Here is a 21,774-nt window from a genome sequence, read left to right on the forward strand (position 1 = left end):
ATGCCAAAGTGAAAAGTCCAGAAGAAAAAGTCAGAAATCAAGCTGAACAATGTATTTCCTTCCTTTCCCAAGCTAGGTACGACCACACTGAAAGGGGGGTGGGGGGGGTGGGGGGGGTGTCAGTTTTATCGCATCCCTCAGTCAACAACTTATTCTGTAATTGCCAAAATTTACATGGGTGTATCAAATCACTAACTATTTAAATTTCTGTTCTGTTACTGGTATTCCTGTATGACTTGACATTGAACTATTCTTGTTTCTTGATTAGGGGCTTTCATTCCTGCAAAATTTTGGCAACACAATTATTTTCTATGCTGTTTCCCATTTTCGACAAAGGCCTTTTTATCTTCAAAATGTCTTCTTCAGTGTGAAACTAGTGTGTACACAGTTTAAACTGGCTATATTAAAGTGTTCAGTTGTACATCAGGAAAGAGATATCCCTGCTCTTTTTTTTTAATTTTTTTTTAACCACAACATAAAATTGCAGTTGAGGCAGCAGTAAGTAGTAGGTTTTTGTTGCCCAAAGGGAAAACAAACTGCTATGTACATTGATGCATGCTACGCCCCAGAAATTTTAACCACAAAGAAGTAACAACATGTTTCTCTACTAAACACAGCAGACAAGGATCTGGTCAGCTGTAATACACAAAACGCTTGCTGAATGCTTCCTACTTTGCAAGTCCTCTGAGTTCTAACATTTCCCTTTTTCTATCCTGTGCATTGCTCAATCTCTAAAGTCAGACAACCTGCCCTGAAACCAAGAATATAACAACATCCTTGTGAATTTATACATTTGTTTTAAACTGGTACAGCAACAGGGAAAATATTTTTAATAAGACTGCATTCTTGCAGTTATCGGAAAGTGAACTGCTGAGCAAAAAAAAAAAATCATGAAAGCCGAGCCATATATTCTTGTTTATTCCCCATACAGGACAGCATCCACCTCAAAGTTAACAACTGCATGATTTTCTGAGTATCTGTTTCACCAGTGGTTAGGAGGGCCACATCAGGCCTACAATAACCTCTGTTAGGCCATCCTAACCACTGTTCCACAAAGTAGAACTACCTGCACATTCCATCTTAGTTTGCTTTTTTTAACTTATTTCCCCTACTAGTCTGGCTCCTTTACGTGGTTCACAATACCGAGAGCTTGTACAAGTGGTGACTATTACACCATATGATATCGGAGGCAAAGAGCAACCACGTTTAGCAACAAGAATATAATTCGGCTCATTATCATGACTTGTGAGGTAGTGAGATAACCCAATTACCATTTCTCATGGTGCTTCTTAAAATATGAAGGGAAATCTATATCATTGAGTCACACAGAAGTATGTTGCCTACATTTTAACTCTAGTAATAAACAAATAGAAGTGCACAGATTGAAAGTGTTCCTACAAGCCAAACTATAAATGATGGATTGACTGATAGACGTTTGAACAACTAGATTACTAATAGTGTTTATTCACATACAAAGAACAACAGTTGGCAAAGTATAGGATTACTTTACTGGTTACAAAATAAGAGTTAAAATATCCCATTTGTGCCTTTTAGTGTTTTTCATTAAAAGGGAACTGGTATATAAAAAATGTATACAAAAAGCTGGAGTATACGTCTCTTTTAAACAAAAAAATAATCAGCCTTTAGCTCTTATTTACATGGATATATGAAAAACAAGAAGGAATGACATCAGCAAGAAACTGAAATTTGACCTGATGTTTTTCCAACCTCAATCACTACAGAAGTTACTAGATTCCTCAGCTTTTTTCTTCTTTTATTCACACCTGCTAAGACTTAGTATCTGCCAAATTGGTGGGAGACACAAAAAAATTTATTCCTTAAGCTCCATATGAGAGTTACAGAAGCTGCTGCTCTGCTTTCGATCAGCTGAAGTGCTATTATAACAAACAGTTCTCAATTTGCTGTTCTCCAAATTTAACAGCCAAGACTTCAATATTCCTTAGAAAAAAGCCACAAAAATATTTTAGAGAAAAATAAAACCTTGTATCCAGCTGTTCACTTGCAATTCCACAGGCTGCTTTGAAAAGTTCACTTAGCTTAACTGCTCTACAAGCAGCAGAACTAACAGAGCTGTTTTAGGGATCACGTCTTTTATTCACCAGCCAGTCAATATATCCTCATCAATGTACCCACATTTTTGCTGGCAGCCCTCGTAGACAAAACATTCTAAAGCAGCCCAGAGTCGCACACAGCTGGCCAGTCAGCAGAGACCACACTGACAGGTCTGCTAGCCAAGTCAAAACATACACAGCAGCAGTATGCTCCATCCTTGTCTCAGGCAGCACTTATCTGCGTGTGCCTTCTATTCAGCCAGTGATGTTGATGAGCCTGTAAATAACTAGAGCTTTTCACAGTCGTAGCCCTTCCCCAGATGCTCAGAAGGGGTTTTGGTGGCTGCAATAAAATGGTTTTATAGCAAACATGAACTAACAGACAAACCATCACTATTCTGTTTCCCCAAGTAGTTGGGCTGGAAATGGCAATGTAGAAGGGTACATATATCATTCTCTGAACAAAACTGCTCAGAAACTACACTAACATCTGCATGCGAAACTATGTTCTTCAGGTTTTATAAACCAACATACTCCTCAGCCATAGCACTGTACATTCTGTTGCCTTAAGGTTTGCAGAGAAAGTACTAGAATACCAAGTGATACAAATGACCCAGCGAATAGACCATGGTTAAAAAACATGCTAAGTACAAACAACACACAAAAACCACGACTTCCTCTTCTAAAGCTCAGTAGTTGTGCAGAGCTGACAAAGTAAAAGGAAATAACACTTTGCTATTTACTTAAATAAATTGCAGAATAATAATTCTGCTATTTTTATGCAGCTGTTTCTCAGAGCTCTTTTTTTTAATGCTACTTTCACACTTTGCATTTAAAAAAATCTTTCATTCAACATTTGAAAAACAAAGAGAGGTAATTGATGCATAAAATTTATTTTAATATTTTCCTTTTACGTTTTTAATTTTATTTATTCTCAAACTAAAAATGTCTTTTCTTTGCTAAACTTGTGCAGGACTATAAAAACATAAAAAACAAGTAAGCGTAATTAAAATGGTCTAAAACTCAAAATGCTGTACTATAAAGCAAGGTCTTAATCTAGAAATATGCTAATATTGAGATACAATATTGTATTAAGAACTGAAATACAGATTCTCAGACAAGCGAAGTAAAATACCTTTAGCCTCCAATTATCTCCTACTTCTGTTTTGATCCTGTTCAGCCAATTTTCATCAAAGTAAGCTGGATCTCTGAAACACAAAAAATGTAGAATATTCATTAAAAACAGGTTACAGAGGATACATTAGTGATCAAGCCCCTATCTCAGGCTGAGGTTATTTAAATGACTACCTCTGTATCTGACACATGGCCTGTACCATAGTAGTTCAGAATCCTGCTACTCACGTTTCTAAGGCCTTGCACTCTGCTGACAGCACAGCTTCCTTTGTGTGCCATGAGTAGCTAATACTTTTGAGGAAGCTGCTGTACTCAGAATGCATTTTGCCAGTTTTTCCCTCTGTAAGTTCTTCTTCCTCTAATTTATTGGCTGGTGCTGGAGCAATATCTGCTTGCATTACTTGAAAGTGTTACAAAAATTATTACTTTTCCACATATTATGGATCCCTACTGCAGTACACTGCTTACAAATATTCACCTTCTCAGTGGGAAGCTTGAGACTGAACAATACATATGTTGTCTTTATACAGTAAGAAGAGTTAAAAAGTATCACTGAAGTTAAGTATTTACTACTGAGAACACACTTTACTATTATTTCATCTACCAAACACTATCGGTTTTTGCAAATCTCTTTTCATGGTAACCCTAGACAAATCTTTTCATGAACACCTTTCCTTAAAAGTTCTTCTATCTTCTGCACTTTTGACAAGGCAATCAAGATAAAGAGCAGAACACCTACTGTTTGTAGAGTATACTCCTATTTGTATAAAGTTCTTCCCTCTCTTCTTTTTTCTCACAAGCACCTTCCATAAGTTGCTTCTTCAAGACAACTCCCAAGACTCTCTTGCCCCCAGGTTCCAAGATCATCTAAAAGGCTAACTACTATTATTTTCTACTGTTCACTTAAGTCAAATTTTCATTGTATCATACAGAATTTTGAAAATGCTATGATCAGAACTAAGGAGAAAAAATGCACTACAAACAACTGGTTTTAAAGGAGTAGGCCAACATAATATAAGGAAAGGCTCATATTTCATCCAACATATAAAGTTGATATAGTCGGGGGAAAAAAAACCTGCCATTTTTTGTAAGCATAAGTCTCTTAAGAGTCAGTGTGGTAGGCCAGGTTAGAGTTTCATGTGAAGTATTCTAATTTCTGGACTTATACTGCTGCATTTGCCACCAGGTACTATTAGATCTACTGCTGTATCCTCCACAGATACAAAGGTTCCAGGCTGAGCTCTTTTTTTAAGGGCAAGATGCCGTGAAATCTTTTGGCAAAAGCTCAAGAAAACTATGAACGTGTCTGGAGATTCAAATGACCTCTGTATCATATATGCTGTAAACCAGCAACTACATCAGTACTTATATTAGGGCACAGACTTTGTAGCCACACTTTGTACCTCATGCACAGTATCTCCCACACCCCATCTTCCCCACAATGTCTTCTTCACAGTGCATCAAGGTCTGCAAGCCACCCGTGATACGATACACAGCAATGGAGAGAGATCACAAACAGCAATGTTTCCTCTTCTGACACATTCCAATTGCTATTTTTATACATTCTGTTACAGACTCTGGTGAAGATTACAGCATATTTCCTTTCCTCTGACATGGCATCCGCAAACATATAGCTGGAAGAACAGCTTTAATTACTAGTTAAGTTGATGACTCCAAATTACCTCCATTCAAAAACAGTGCAGTTCTAGCACAGATGACAGAATCTTAAACTATGAAACAGAAAAAGCAATGTCTTATCCACATTTTCATCTGGTTTTGAAATAAATGTTTTCAAATAGCTTTTAAATGTCCTCTGCCCTCAGAAGACAGGTAAACCTAAGAATGAAATTGATTCAAATACATACAAGATCCACTAGAGATGAAGACCGCTCACGTTCAGCTTTTACATGAAACCAATGTCTCTCCTTGCAAAAAGTCTTAATTTGCCTAACTTCCTCTCAATCACAACAAAATCATCTGGACAGTAACGAAAAAAAATGAGAGTTCAAGCCCCAGGTAGCCCCACTTGATTTCATTTGAGGTGTGGAGTTCAAAAAGCACCCTAGTATCTTTCATGGGTCTTCTGGGAATTGCCAAGTGAGCCTTGCTTACAACAGACTTACAATTACAAAGTGTTTGTGCAGCTGAGTGAGAAAGCAGGTATGCGTAGTTACCTGTGCTTCACCAGCAAAAAAGACCGACAGGACCTTCTTAAGGACTGTACCTTATCATTTTAAGGATTGCACTTGGTGACTAACATCTTCAGCTGCTTCATGGCTGCAATGCCATGAATATACCAATTCTTGACTTACCATTTTCATTGTAAATCCTGACTCTAAGAAGCAACATGGGTAACCATAAACGACTGCCCACAAGCAAAATTATATTTGGACTGACTGGCTGGCTAATATTGCATACCCGATTTTCAACAACAAGGGCATCAGCTGAGGAAGAGTAACAAGATTTCAGGGTCAGCTCCAACTCATTCCACTCTGGAAGCCTGTACTTCAATAGCAACTAAGCAGCTTTTTGCATCTACTACTGCGATAAAAGTAACACATGGACCAGCAACTGGCCTTCACTGTCTTGATGGAAGTCTTATCATTAGACATATATAAGGAAGGTCCCTGAGAATTAAATCTAAACTCAGTGCAGTAGTCATCTCCTACAGATCCCACTTGTTTTTTCTTTTTAAGTATATAAATCTCATGGAAGTATCCAAGGGTCCAGCAGCTGATAAGTAAGCCACTCAAAATCATCAACATGTAAGAGTGGTCAGAATAGTACCAACAATTCTCTTCACAGTACCTCCATGCAGACTACACACTAATTAGTAGCATATTGCAAAAACACTTTGCCAGGAATACAACAAGCAGAAAAGCAACAGGTTGGGTATCAATACCAAGCAAATCTAGAATGACCATTCTTTCCTCATCCATAAATCACCTCAGAATCATTCCTAGTGTGCCATTATAATTTCATTTCTGTCCTCGAAAGTCCAATTAAGGTTCAGAATTAATACCAATAGCAATGCTTTCTCTATATATCAAGCTAACAGAAATCAAGTCTGAAATAAAAAATTTCCCATCAGAATTTCTACAAATACTTTTTAAGAGGAGCTTCCAGACATTAGGTCATTCACAGCCCTTGCTACAAACAAGTCTCCCTCTGCTGAATCTTTGGGAATCATGATTCAATCACATTCAGAGTTCTTTAACTCCCTTAGTCCATGTCATTAAGAAAGATGGTGTTATTTCTTACAGCGTCTGAAAAAGCATCACCTAAGCAAATACAAAAATGTGTGGTTGAGAACTGAGCAGCTGTGATTACAAAGCCTACCAGCTCATTTTGAGGAGCTACTGCACTACACAAGGGCAGAAGAGAACTGACTGGAGCATCATCATTACCATGAGATGACTTGTTTGAACCAAACATTTTGAATTCGGTAAGTTCCTGAACCTAGATCCAAACTTGGACAATAACTTGCACTGGATAACTTACCAGGTTTATAAAGGTATTTGTGTATCAGTTGATTGCTGCCTAATATCTGAATAGTACTGCAGATAACTGGGACTTTTCTTCAGAGCACAAGATACTCATGCTGTTGTTAATGCTGTACCACTTCATGTGATGTTGTTTTCAGCAGTGCTCTTTTATACCATCTCCATCTTATTTTGTATGCAAATTTTCCTTTATTTAAGCAATCATCTCTCCACATCATAGATGCCAAGAGACAGAAATACTCTTCTGAAGAAAACCAGCCCACAGAGCATGTAGTATAACTCATGATTATTACTCATTTTAACAGTGGTACACTAAGCTGCTTTAAGAAATGTCTGTTTACAAAAATTTCCCTCCTCCAGTGATATACAAAAGCATGGCTTTTGTGTTCTGCATGTGTCAAAACATACACAGCATGATGCAATGTATAATATAACAAATGAATAATTCATTAAGTGGGGCACAATGCACAGATGACAAATGAAAATATATACCATCTCTTACATTTACCAACGCCAGTATGACAGATGAAGAAAGAATTAAAACAAGAGGGACACCTGGTACTAAGCAGTCTCCAGAGTGGGATAAGAGGAAAATTTAAAATTGTAGTATAAAAAAGGGAATTATGCTGTTCTAGGGATATCAATGAGCAACATCAGTGAAGGCCACAAAAATAAAATTAAGAAAAGAGGATGCAATTCAGAAGCAAGCTATGGCACTTCTATCTGCTCCAAAAAGCATGAGCTACATGATTTTAGGCAGACAGTCTACTCATAGATAGTTCAAACATTTTCTTTTGCTTCCAATCTTTACTCTTGGAGTACAGTACTCCATAAAATAATCATCAACACTGACTGTGTCCAGGCATCTTATCTTACTGTATTTCATACCAATTCTAGTCAGAGAGACCAGTAAGCTTCACATCTGAACACAAATGAACAGTGAATCTTACAGTATAATACAAAAAAAGATAAGCTAAACCATAGGCTGAATTTCTTCCTCCAAGATATTATAGTTAGCCTTGGAGAATCACATTTAATGGTACTTTAACCTGAAATTAGAAGAAAAAGTTTTATGATAAAAAGAAATAAAACATCCTTCAGGGATTTACCAACATCGATTTATTAACAACTGAATCTCTAAGCAAAATGCTCATGCTTGGTTACATAGCACGCATTTCTCCATTTTATATCACACACTACATCAGTGAAAAGCTTCTGAAGGTGTCAGTAATGCCCTCTGTACCCTTTTCTTCTCACAGCCTCTTCCAGCAGTTTTATTACAGAAAATTCTGCTGCATGAGTTGTTACTTCTGATGAATGGCCCTTACTTAAAAGTAAGCTGCTACCTTGACTGCAAAAAAATATTGAAAACAATGAAAAAAATTGATAACAATGTAAGGAGCTGCTGGCCCCTTCTGAACACTTGACACAAGGCACGGATGTTTGTTATCAGCTGATGAATAAGCAATATTCTTCCTTTTTTTCTTTAACTGACAACAAATCCTACAGTTCTGTGTTGTGCAAATTTTCTGTATATCTAAAGCAACTAATTCCCTGAACTAGGGATCTCTTTGAAACTGTTCCTCATCATAAACTACTGTCTTAATTCCATCTTGTTTCCACTATCTCCTGCCCTCCTAAGTACCAATGGACTCTTTCTATGAAGGTGGAGGTTAAAAAAAAAAAAAAAATAGAAAGGATAGTTCAAACTTCTAAACTTTGAAGTTTTCAAGAAGAAATGCTATCCTTACTCTCCTATGGAAATATACCCAGATCACTGGATCACCCCAATACCTTTTAATTTTCATCAATGCTCTACCTCACTTAGTTTGAGTTCTTCACTGACTGCATTTTCTTCATTCATAACAAACTTTTTTTTTTTTACTTTTTAAAAATTTCTCACTGGATATATTAATCTACTCTTTCGGCTATTTTTTAAACATTAATTAATTGACTATAGTAAAAGTCCTGATGCACCCAAAAGTTGTCAGAATTCTCCCCTCCCACCTTTATGTAATTAACCTGTTAGTATTATTAGCCTCAAAGAACACACATTGATGAAGAACCCTAAACGGGAGGCAACTATACTGAAAGACACCCCAGTTTCAAGGAACATGCATTACAGAAATAGTAGTTTACCCTTCTCAGTGGAATAACAGTAACAGTGTTTAAGCTTTGTGTCTCCAGTAGAGACAATAAATTTGTCCTCTGAAGATTAACTTGTTGAGAGATTTTCATGTCAAAGCCACAACTGTTCAAGTTTTCACTGCAAATGACATCTGTTTGCAGTGACCTGGTGCTTTCAGGCTGTGCTTGGCTCTTTGCTATTTAACATCACTGCGTGATTTTTCCAAATAACCTTGAGCACCCAGCTGTCTTGCTCTTATACATTTCTACACCCGCAAAAATTCTCTTCTACATGGTTATCTTTCTTGGGACAGGGAGGGAGCCAGTGCTGCTAATATAAAAAGAAGGGTAGACTGGAAAAGCCTGCTCTAGACTTGCTTCATATCATTGAACATTCCCTGATTCCTGACTAAGTATTCTTCCTGTGGGATCTGTCTGAAGGAGCAAAAGGAGGATTTCACTGCTAGTGTCGAATTTGGTTTTGTTTTCAAGAAAGAATACTTAAAATGGCTTTGTCAACATGCTCCTGATCAGTTTTCTAGTCAACTATACAAACGCTGATCCCTGTATTCGGCATATGTTCCCATCTTTCACGTCCAGGGAAACTGACCATGTTTGGCTATTCTGCAGCCCTTGGCATCTACTTAAAAAAATCAATTGGAGGCATCTTCTGTTACTACAAAAAAAAAAGCAATAATATTTTCCCTCAAAAATTGTTCATATGTTATCATTCCTGTTTTACAATCCAAGATCGGCTTGCTGCTGCACTTCAAAGTTTATCTGAACAGGAATGCAGTCAAGATTTAGCAATATTATTGCTAAATCTCTGCGTGAGAATCAATGTATTCATTGCACGAGTATGCAAAATGGTAAATCTGAAGCACAACTATCAGAAATTAAGACAGACAAACACTAATTTTGTCAAGTTCAAATTATTACCTAGGGCATAGAGAAAGAACTTTAAATTGCTTAGCTGATCTTTACACATAAACTGGGTAAACTAAAGAATTCCCGCATTCAGTGTCAGCATGTCAATTGCTCCAGGAAATATTTTAAAATTATGCTACAGAAATGCAATATTTGTATTGTACATCTCTTTTTAAAACATCAGTTCATCAGCTGAAAACGGTATCTCAGAACAGTTTTCCTTTCTTAATATCAAGGCAAGGAGAAAGGCAGTATTTCAAGTCATGACAGTACTACACTAAAATAGTCAGTAAGGTTATTGAGGGGCTTTTGACACTGAAGTTTTATTTTGGTTTGTATCAAGGTATATTATGTTTTAGATGCAAATTCTGATTAGTCTTTGAACTATTCAATCAAGAATACACAGTTATCAACTGCTGGCCCATCATTAAGTTAAGTGGAACCTGGAAGAACTACAGAAGTTCAAGACAGATAAATACCCATATGAAATATGTCACTATTACATTTTTTCTAAATGCTCTGAAAACAGATTCACAGATGATTATGCTGAAATCCTGACTTACTATAAAGTTTACTGAACACACCATTTCTATGGTCACCACCTTCTTATACTCCAGCAGGGAAAAAAAGACAATATCTTTCCAATCCTAAAAAAAAAAAAAAAAAAAAAAGGAACAGTATCTGATTTATGTTGTATTTACCTTCAGACTTGTAAACTTGATGTTCAGACTTCAGAAAACTTGCAAGTGAGCTGATTTAAAAGCTGGGTTGGAAAATCCATTTCTACTAGGGGGGTGTGTTGTGTCATCTTTTGTGTATGAGCAAAATACATTAAAACAGTCGAAACTGCTTCAATTGCTCTGAAGCAAGAGGACTGCTGCCATTACTTGAAGTTAGTTTTGTTTGATGCAAAAATATGTAAAGATTGGATAATTCTTAAGTGATGCCTCATCTTCCTCACAGAAGGAGAAATTAAGTACAGAAAGAAACCCTGCAGCATTTACATCTTCTTTGAAGTTTCAGGTGGGAAAGAATGACTGCTGTCTGCGTCAAGCCTTTAGGATTCTACGCTCCATACCTCACCTTTCTACATGTTAAAAAGTGTTCCCTTGAAATATTTGTCTACATCGAGATTTCCTCTTTCCTCCTTTTTTCTTCCTGTGAACTGGCAGCTCTTTCTTTCACTAGGAGGAAGGCTCCTGCTCCACCTGAGGATTTACAACTACAGAACAGATTCAGTGCCCTCATAGCAGTTAAGGGGCTAGGAGCTCTGTCAAACAAATCATCTGTGTTCAGTAAACCTGAGCCACGCAGCAGCACAAGAGGGAAATGGTAAGCATTAGCAACAAATGGAGGACCCTCATGTTCTGACTGACTCAGCATCTAAGAAGGGTTGCTGCTTGCTAGGGGTTTGAATTCATGGTATTGTTGAAAGACTGCCAAAGCTTGTCCAGCCCTCAGACTATTACTCCTTCTGGTCTTCCACCTGGGCAGCAGCTATACAGCTAGGGAGACCTGGAAAGTACCAAGTGTGATTATGTGGCTCTAGAAGCTACAGTCAAGGCCCATAGTGGTGTTCACCCCAGTCACGCTGGTTAGCTGGAAGGGCTTGAGGAGCAGACAGATCCTGCAGATCAACAACCAGCTGTGAACTGGTGTTGGCAGCAGGGTTTTAGTTTCTATGACCATAGAGTGAGAATCAAGGACTGCCTGGAAGAGATGGGATCCACCTGACTATGGTGGGCAGAAGCATCTTCGCCAACAGGCTGGCCAACCCGGTGAGAACAGTTGTAAACACAGAACAATAGAGGAGGGAAAATACAACCAAACATCAAGTGACAAAGTAGTGGACTCTGTTGGCAAGCAAAGGGTGTGGGATGATGTGAACAAGAGATACCTCATAGTCAACAAAATGATGCTGAAGTGGGGTCACCTGAAGCATAGGCACATAAATAAGGAAAGGCCTAAAGAAAAACACCACAAGGAAAGCTCTCTTTCTTGGGAATCAGCAAGACTGGATCCACATGTGAAGTCCCTGTGCACTAATGCGTGCAGCATGGAGAACAAACAGGAGGAAAAAGAGCTCTGTGTGTAGTTACAAAGCCACAGTCTCAATGGGATCATGAAGACACGGTAGGATGGCTCACATGACAAGGCTGCTGCCGAGAATGAATACAGGCTCTTTAGGAAGAACAAGCTGGGAAGGCAGTGACAGGGAGATGCCCTTTATGTGAGAAAGCAGCAAGAACGCATGAGCTCTGCCCTGGGATGGATGATGAGCCAGCTGAGAGATTATGGGTCAGGATGACCAGGCAGACCAACAAGGTGACATTGATATAGGTGCCTGCTACAGACTGCCTGATCAGGATGATATCATCATGGACAAACTGATGAAGCACAGCCTGGGTAAGTGGATAGTGAGGTGGGCTGAAAAATGGCTGAACTGCCAGGCTCAAAGGATTATGAGCAGCAGCACCAAGTCCAGCTGGAGGCCAGTCCACTAGCAGCATACCCAAGGGGTCAATACTATTAAACATCTTTGATAGTGACCTACATGATGGAACAGAGTGCAAGTTTTCAGATAATACAAAACTGGAAGGAGTGTTTGATACACCTGATAGCTGTGCTGCCATTTGGAAGGATCTCGACAGGCTGGAGAAATGGGCTGACAGGAACCTTATGCATTTCAGCAAAGGTAAGTGCAAACCCCATGCACCAGTATATGCTGGGGGCCAACTGGTTGGAAAGCAGCTTTGCAGAGAAGCATCTTGGTAGAAACCAAGCTGAACACATTCCAGCAATGTGTCCTTGTAGCAAAGAAGGCCAACCACATCCTGGGCTACATTGGGAAGAGCATTGCCAGCAGGCCAAGGGAGGTACTACTCAACTCTGGTGAGACTGTATCTGAAGTGCTGTGTCCTGGGCAGTATGAGAGAGACCTGGACACACAACGAAGATCAGCAAAAGGCAATTATGATGATTAACAGACTGGAACATCTATCATACGAGGCGAAACTGAGCGAGCTGTGTCTGTTTAGCCTCAAGAACAGAAGGCTCAGTGGGATTCTCCTTCTTTATACCCTCACATAATCTTCTCAATGGTGTCCAGTGAATAGACAAGAGGCAGTGGGCACAAACTGCAAGACAAGTACTTCCATCTGAACATAAAGAAAAAAATGCCCCCTTCATTTTTTTTTTTTTTTAAACTGTGAGGGCAATTGAATATTGAACAGGTAGCCCCGAGGGGCTGTGGAGTCTCCATCCTTCCATATACTCAAAATCTGACTGGACACAATCCTGGGGCAACTTGCTCTAGCAGACTCTGCATTGAGCAGGTGAGTTGGATTAAACACTCCAGAGGTGCCTTCCAACCTCAACTATTCTACAATTCTTCGATGCAAACCAGAAGAACTCTAATGGAAAGCTGTTCATATCTATTCCGTACCTGTCCAGTCTTCATTTTTAACAAATTACATAGGAAACATTTTATTCTGCATTTACACTCAAGACAGTATCCTCTTCAGGTTAAAAGGAATAAAGCATGTCTTTTTTTAAAAAAAATAGGTCTGTAGGAATGGGCATGCTCAATTTGGACTGCTGACTGGTAAATGCTGCCTAACTTTCTATTGCATGATAAAAAGTTGTAGTTGTGTTTCTGTGAAAACAAGTAATTCTGCATATAGCTACATTTCAGATGCATATCTGTAGTCCCCAGAAACATCCTAGATTACACTGAGATGCTGAACTAATGCATTTTATCCTATTTGATCTTAAAGTTCAAAAGAAAAAAAACATTATCTAGTGTAACAGCTATTATTCCTTCACTTACTTTCAAGAACATAGTATCTTTGCAAACAACTAAATTGACAGTTCCATTCAGTTCATTACAGAAGTTTTATTGCATGAAACTAATTCTAACATTACTGATATACTGACTGTAGTTTCAAACAATGATCAGGGCGAATACCTTACCTTGCACTGGTTCCAACTTTTTAAAAAAGTTTGAATTTGTAAGCTTAGTTTTAACCCAACTCACTTTCCAGTAAGCTCACACTTGAATAAATACCTCCCTGAAACAAAACTTTTTTTTTTTGCATTTAAGATAGTTATCTGGAAACTACAGAGAAAAAATATATTAGTCATGTTCCAGATTAAAGTATTGTCTAAGCATAGGAAAAGCCACATCCTTATGGAATACCAGCCAAGTTTGAACTAAAATACACTTAAATACAGAGAAATGTATAGATAATAAAACTGTGTGTATTTAATGAATTAAATACACAACTTCTTACATTTTTTGAAGAACCTGGGCCATCACAACCCCATTCGTTAAATCTTCCACGGTCTGGCATGGTGCCTCCACATTAAACGTCTGGATCTGGGGGAGAAAGGAAAAGGTTATCTTCTTTTACTTCTATGTCAAGGGATTTTCAAAAGTAAAAAAAAACGCTACCAAACAGCAAATAGAACAGAGTAAACCCCCCATGTTTAGTGTACATGTTAAGAATTAAGAAGCTTGAGATTTAATAGCAATCAAGGAAATGAACTACTGACAGGGCTTAGCATCTTTGTTTTCGCAAACTTGTAAACTTTCCTACAAATAGCAGCAGTACATTCTCCAAAAGGCAAATTTTCCACAGCATTTTCTAATTTGGAAAGGCACTGGGCCTTCTGTTCTCCCATGCAAGTACTTCTGGAGCACATATTCAAGTACACTCTCTCAATGAACTCACATAAGAAACTCGGCTTTTAGAAGTAACACTGATCACACAAAACTCTCATAGGCTCCCCACAACCAGCAGATCAAATGTAGAGGAACATACATACTCCAAACTGAACTGTTCCCTACTGTCAGATGGAAGAGGAGAGCACAATGCTACTAAACCCTAACAGGTCCATGCACTCCTAGCGTTCTGAATATTTCAGGGTGTTTTATTAACACAGTGACAGACAGTAAAGTCCACATAATGGCAAGCCTCTGGTCCTCGGAAGCTAAGATTCGAAAATGCTGCTATTCTGAATGGCAAGGATCATAGGACTGAGCTGTGTGATGACAGAATTACTTATGACTAAAGATGAGTTAGTTTGTAACAAATTCCCCTCCACAGACTGAACGCTGAATGCACTTAAGACCAACCTAAAGTTAATTTTCTGAGGATGCTATGTAATACTCTAGATCACACAGGAGCAAGAATATCTCTTAACAAAAAAACCACTCATCAATACACATAATTTCTGTATGACTTCTATTCATCAACTCCATTTTCACACATATAGCATACATCTGAAACCCTCCCCTCACCATATCAGCAAATGTACAAATGCAGAAGGCAAAGCTCTTTTCTCTCTTCCTCCCTTGGTGTGGAAAAGAGCCTTTCCGCTTCAGCATAGTCTTTTCGACTGGTCTAAGTTATTTGATCATTTACTTTAAATGAACATTATCTTTAAAGGATGCGGATGAGTTTTGTGAAAACAGTTTTGATGACATGATTTGATTTCCCCTTGTAGGGGAAGCCTGGGCTTATTTGTGTGAAGCACTACTCGTATGCACCAGGGATAAGAAAGCCTATAAGAGAGCTTGCAGCTTCAGGCTACATAAACATTAGATACATCAACCATTTTTTTCTGAACATAATGCACAACCATTCATGCTTTAGTGGCATTTGAAGCACTAATGCTGGTCCAAGTCATTTCCCAAATGCCCTCTAGATATGTATCTTACAATAAAAGACAATTCATACAACTGGGAAACTTTGCAGGTCCTTTTTTGAGGAAAAGGCTCTCAAAAAATCAAGAGCAGAATATCCAGATTCTCATAATACCTTTGGAATGTCAGGTAAGCACTCTAGCAATGCCATTTAATGTTAATTTGGAGAACAAGCACATAGGTGAACGTTCCTTTCTTTCCTTTACTCTGGAAGAAAAAAACCACTAGTACTCAATTAGGAAAACACCCAGCAATGATGTCCTTGAAGAGCCAAAAAAATGAGCTCTCAGAGCATGTTTGCTGAGCAAGTTCAACAGTGACCAACAAAGAGTCATGAATGATGTCCATGTTCCAAGAGTACAAGAACAAATTACTGTGTGGCATACAAATCACACAAGTGACTTCTACACTTCAGATTCAGCAGATTTTCCTATAGCTTGGTCTGAGCTATGCAGAAAACACAGCTCCTCACTTCTTCTCCAGAGAATCAAGAAGCCATCATAGATTGCCAAGACACTAGGTGAAAACCAATGTGGCTAGGTGGGAAAAAAAACCCTACACGTGAAAATCACCACATAACAGGATATAACATTAAATTGCTATTTCGCCAGAAAGTTGAATTTATCTACAATCTCTGAATTGTGGCAATACTGTTCAAAGAATACAGAGACAATTCTGAGTCTGAATCCACAAACTCAGCAACACATTAAACAGGAAATAATACTTTCTAGCAAAAAAAGCTGCAATGACATCATGGATGCTTATGCTTGAAAAAGTTCAAGATGCTATAAGGATAAAATTCTCAAGCATAGACAATGAAAACTTGATTCTAATTTTGCATATTGTACCTTTAAATAATGAAAATTTAAATCATTTTGCTGCACAATAGCAAATAAAAAAAATCACCTAAGAACTACTACTATTATGATTTTTCAAAAATAGACAAAGTGAAATGCTCTTTTCTAATAAGCAATACTGACATTAAGGAGGTCTTCAAGCAGACTTCAAACTAATCAGTTTTTTTAAAACTCATTTTGTATCTTGATATATGAAACACCTCCTTGACTAAATAAAAGTGTACGTAGGATATACCGCTACACTGATGGAAGAAGAAAGGTTGCTAAGCCTATTTCCACAATACAAAAAAACAAGATGCATACTCTCTGCTGTTTTGTAACTAATTTTATCATCATACTTCCCCAATACTTTATACACAAGAAAAGGTCAAAACTGTCATTAAGGCTCAGGTAACCAGTCTGAACTCTTTTTTCCTCACAGTCACACATGCAAGATTGCCACTGAAGACAATAATGCTTTTCACAGTTAGATGACAAAGAACAGAAAGAAAGACTAAAACTAATTATATTACTTATTTCTTCACATACTTAAATTTTGTAATAAATGTCTTTGCTTGCATAGGAGAGAAATACACAGCATATTTCAATTAAGGTGTCAAATTTATGCTACAAAACATTTATTCAGCTCTTAAAACAAAGGAGCTATATCCTTTTCATATCCTTCAGAGATATGAAAGTAACAAATTTTCTTAAAAAACCCCTACATAAAACAGCTTTACAAATTTATGTCAAAGTTAAACTCCTATACCATTCTCAGATAGTTCCACAAAATGCTAATCCACTCTAAGAAACAGTAGAGTTCATTTTCCAGAAGGGAGAAGAATGATAAGAATGTGGCAATGCAGAAGCAGAGCCTCACTGTAGAGACAAAGAAGCAAATACTTTTTTGTCTGTGCCTCTAAACAGCTGTTCAATAACAGCTGTTAAAACACTGTCCTTCCTGTGCATTGTAATGTGTTTCCTCCTGGAAGACCTCTCTCATCCTGCTGGAACTGCTCCTACTTCTTGAGTGTTTGCAATACTGTTCCCATTGTTAGTTCCCCAAAGCTGTAAATTCATTCCCATTCCCTGTTACAATCCCTCCCCCCCCCCCCCTTCTTGTACCACTATATGGAGCCTTAACATCACACTTGAGGGACAGGATGCCATTCAGAGGGACCTGGACAAGCTCGAGAAGTGGGCCCATGTGAACGTCATGAGGTTCAACAAGGCCAAGTGCGAAGTCGTGCACCTGGGTCAATACAGGGTGATACCAGGGCAACCCCTGCTTATCAACACAGGCTGGAGGATGAAGGGATTGAGAGCAGCCCTGCAGAGAAGGACTTGGGGGTACTGGTGGATGAAAAGCTGGACATGAGCTGGCAATGTGCGCTCGCAGCCCAGAAAGCCAACCATATCCGTATCTTGATATGAAGGTCAGAGAACTGGATGAACACTCAGTTCTCAAACACAGTAGCTGAAGACCAAGATAAGAGTTGTGATGGGGAATCTAGCATCCTGTGAAGCTGGAGGAAAACAAAAGTTAACCCCCTCCCCAACAACAACAACAAAAAAAAAAAAAAAAAAACCACAACCATAAAACCCAACCCCCTTCCCCCCAAAGACAAAAAAAGTTCTCCAGCACCCTTCCCTTCTCAACACTAAGAGTTAATGAAAGACATGCTCTTTGCACAGTGATTATCTACATACCTTGGTTTTCATTGCTGGTGCAGTTGCGTAGTAGACCTTTTATGTATTCTTTTGTAATAACACCTGAAATCTTTATTAGAGGTTCTTAGTACATAAAACACTGTGTGACTGGTTACCTTACGCGTAAACACAACAAAAGGTAATTCCCGGTTTTCAATTAGTTACTTACCAGAGCAAAGTACTCCCCAACCTATAAATGATACTTTAGAATTATTTACCCATTATTTCCTTACATTTTTGGAACCGACTATGCAAGCCTACAACTAGCTGCCATGTAGAGCCTAGAACAATACTATATCACCACAGAAGAAACAGATCACACAGCTAAGACAGGGAGAAGTGGCTAAAGGAGTAAGAACAAGAAAGGAACCAGCCTCACTGGGTTGGATGCGAATCACTACTCAAGCCATTAGCAAGAACACTTGAAAGAGCAAACTGGCAGAGAAGATTAAGAAGGGTTGGATACTTCTGTCCTCATACATTTGCCCAATATTACCTATGAGATCTGCAAGAATCCCACTAAACCAAATTTCACTCAGCTTCAATGCCTGGAGGAAATCAGACCATTAATTTTTTTCAGGATCATAAGCTAATTACGAGATATAGAACATTTTTCTTCCTCAGATGCCAAATTCTTGTACTGAGCCAGACCTGTCATAATGATAATTGGATTCCTATCTTAAAAACAGATCCTGTGCTTCTAGACAACTTTAAGGTTTCTTCACCCATTCTTCTCCTCCCAGTTGGAAGCACTGCTATCTTCTGCTTGGATAGTCATGCCATAAGCTATTTTTTCATGCTTTCCAAGACAGCAGCAGGCTGCATGAAACAAACAAAGGGATCCAGGCTCTCCAACAAGCAACAGTTTTATTCCAGAATTTGAATTTCCAGCTCTTTTCACTGATTTTTAGGTTGTCAGACTTTCCTTATTAAAATCTCAGGAGTTACTTCGCAATCCAGCCATAACATTAGGCACTCAATTAGCCAAACAATGAAATTGCAAGGTCTTTAGATTACTGGCCAGGGTGGGGATTCTTTCAGGGACAGGGAGTTGAACGTTATTTTTATTAATTTCCTTCTCATTTTATATATACTGTGCTCGACCCCAAAATACCTGAACAGGCCAAAGCCATGAAAGATCTCAATCCAAGTATTTCATTCATAGTTTAAGTCTTCCAAAGATTAAATATTTCCTTTGCAGAAACAGTGCAGAAAGTCAAAGAGATACCTTGACTAAAGCTTACTTACTAAAGGACCGTGAGATGAGACAGCCATGACAGCATAAACCACTTATTACTGCAGTATCTTGGCATCACCACCAAATTGCTAACTGAAGTTTTCGAGTATGACACATTAAGATACAATGAACAGAGTCTCAAGTCTGAATGGTGTTTGATTTAACCATTTCAGAAACATCCATGAGAAGACAAACTAATCTACCAATTCCTGGGGAGAAAACAAATGTACTCCTGTTTTCAGTTGAAAGCCAGATGAGGAAGCTGATGAAAAAGAATACTACACAACATTTGTGATGAAGATGAAATGAAAATATGATACATAATACAAAGGCCAAACACAGCACTGTAAACCAACAGTTCTTTCCAAGCTTTCATTTACTTAATCATGTTTTATTTAAAAGTAATATTTACCATTTATGCTTATTCTTCTCAAAATACAAGCTATTAAGAAGTGCAAAACTGCCAAACATTACCTCAGTACAGTCACATTTATAGAATACATACGTTTGCACTCCACCAAGCACCAATGAACTTTAAAGGCACCAAAAGGCACCAAAGGCACTTAAAAGGCACCAAAAAAGTGCCTTTTAAGACTACAAACATCTTCTCATGGAAGAAAACACAAATGGCAGGGCTTACAGGAGGTGAACCACTGGCTTCCTCTGCTGATCAGAGTGTAAAAATTTCCATCTCTACTACCCAGAGTTGACAAAATAACATAATTAAAGTGATGTCACATTAAACATAGGAAGTGTAGGATATCTTCTGTCTTCAGCACTCTTTGACTCACAGAAGCTTAGATGATAACGCAACCCATAGAACTGGGATGCATGAAGTTTCACCAAAGGAGGATAATGGAACTGTTCTCTAAAATTAGGTGTTAAATACGAATAGTAGAACTGTGCTCAATGAACAAAAGAGCAAAATTCTTTTTATCCTGAATGAAGACTGCTAGGCTACTAGAAACCTGAATAGCACCAGGCAAATGTGCCCAAATTGATCCATACTAAGATAAAGGACAGGCAGCAAGGCATAGCTTGTATTTGACGGCATAAGGGAAAGCAAAGTCCATTAATTTCTTGGCTAGTGGTTAGCCAGAAAAACATTGCATACTTGTAGTCCAAATTTATACATATTTCTAATATTACTTAAACAACAACAACAAAAAGGTGAACATAGAAGACAGCTTTCCCCTTGCAAAATGCAGAAAAAGAAGAATAACTATTTAAAGCCCACAACTCCACCCTCTTGCAGCTATAATTTAGATGAAAAGTACTGTCTCTATTGACAGGTGGAATAAAGAACTCTCCCCCAAAGGCACAGAAGATAAATCCAAGAGCACTAAGTTCTACTGAAATATCATCTGCACAAACTTTCTGATCAGTGCAGAAACAGTCTTTCACAGGATCACAAGAGTAAGAAAGACTGAGCAGCTAAAAGTCAGGATTCAGAGGGAGTTGGCAGTAAGTTTTCATCAGGCTAAGAAATTTCAGACTTAGCAGATTCTAGACCTGGTAACACAGATGTATAGCACACCACTAAATTTAGCATATCTTGCAGCTCAAGTCTTCTCCATTTCCAGGACTTGTATTTCAGCAAACATTTTCCTGAACTTCATGGATACTGTGTAGATATGCAGAACAAGATTTTTCAGAGGCTGACCAAATTCCATGATTCCTTAAGAAAGGCAGGAGCCACCATGGAACAGACTACCATCTTTTGGCATTGTCCATAAAATAAAATCAGCTAAACCATGCCAGAGTGATCAAGTCCTGCTGTTTTTTTTCCTAACCACCAAAGGGACAGTAGAGCTGATAAAACAACCATAAACTCTGTTGCAGTTAAACACAAACTTATTTCTACTTATTCCCACCCTGAAGTAAAACTATGGATACCTTGTTGTCATGGCAAGCAAATTCACTCAAAGGTTTATCTTGCATAATCCAGGAAAGCAGGAAAGGCTATAACCCGTGTAATACTTTGCAACTCTGCAACAAATAAAACAGGGATGCTCATTTCCCAGATCTAATGCCCCCAAAACATACATCGTATGGGGTGTGAATACCCACTTGTTTAGCTTAAGTATCTAAACTTAGCTACCCTGAGAGATTTAGGTCCAAACAGTCAACAGGACTTCCACAGAGGACACAAAGCACTACACTTCCAGTGTAGTGTACACTTGCAAAGAAGCTTGCAACTAAATGGCATGAAAGAGCCCTACGAATTCTAGGGCTGAAGCACATTATCATCAGATTTACAATGCATCTTTGTGTGCAATACTTGCTCCACTACATGCACCACTCCAAAAATATTTCCTGTGTGCCCCTTTTGAAAAGCTGCCATCCCTTTGTGGCCCCAGCTACTCCACTGAAACAAAACTCCAGTTTTGTATTCATTCAGAAGCTTTTGCCTGTGACATGCTGAAGTAGAGTGCTGGCTGGACTCCCCCCACCTTTAACCTTACAGAGCTTTTCCCTCCACCAAAACTTTCCTCCTCCTTTCCGTGCTGTCTCTTGTTCA

General features: G+C 38.4%; 1 protein-coding gene across 2 annotated transcripts in view; it reads right to left on the reverse strand.

Moving 5' to 3' along the window:
- The window catches only part of HOOK3 (hook microtubule tethering protein 3), a 97,981-nt gene that overhangs the window by 69,464 nt on the left and 6,743 nt on the right, over positions 1-21,774 (reverse strand). For both annotated transcript variants that reach the window (XM_075526905.1, XM_075526904.1), the window contains exons 2-3: positions 14,056-14,141; positions 3,208-3,280 (exon numbers count right to left, since the gene is read on the reverse strand). In XM_075526905.1, the coding sequence (XP_075383020.1) occupies positions 3,208-3,280; positions 14,056-14,141 (159 nt within the window). The remainder of the gene's footprint in view (positions 1-3,207; positions 3,281-14,055; positions 14,142-21,774) is intronic.

This window comes from Mycteria americana, chromosome Z (genome assembly GCF_035582795.1).
Source record: "Mycteria americana isolate JAX WOST 10 ecotype Jacksonville Zoo and Gardens chromosome Z, USCA_MyAme_1.0, whole genome shotgun sequence".
NCBI lineage: Eukaryota > Metazoa > Chordata > Aves > Ciconiiformes > Ciconiidae > Mycteria > Mycteria americana.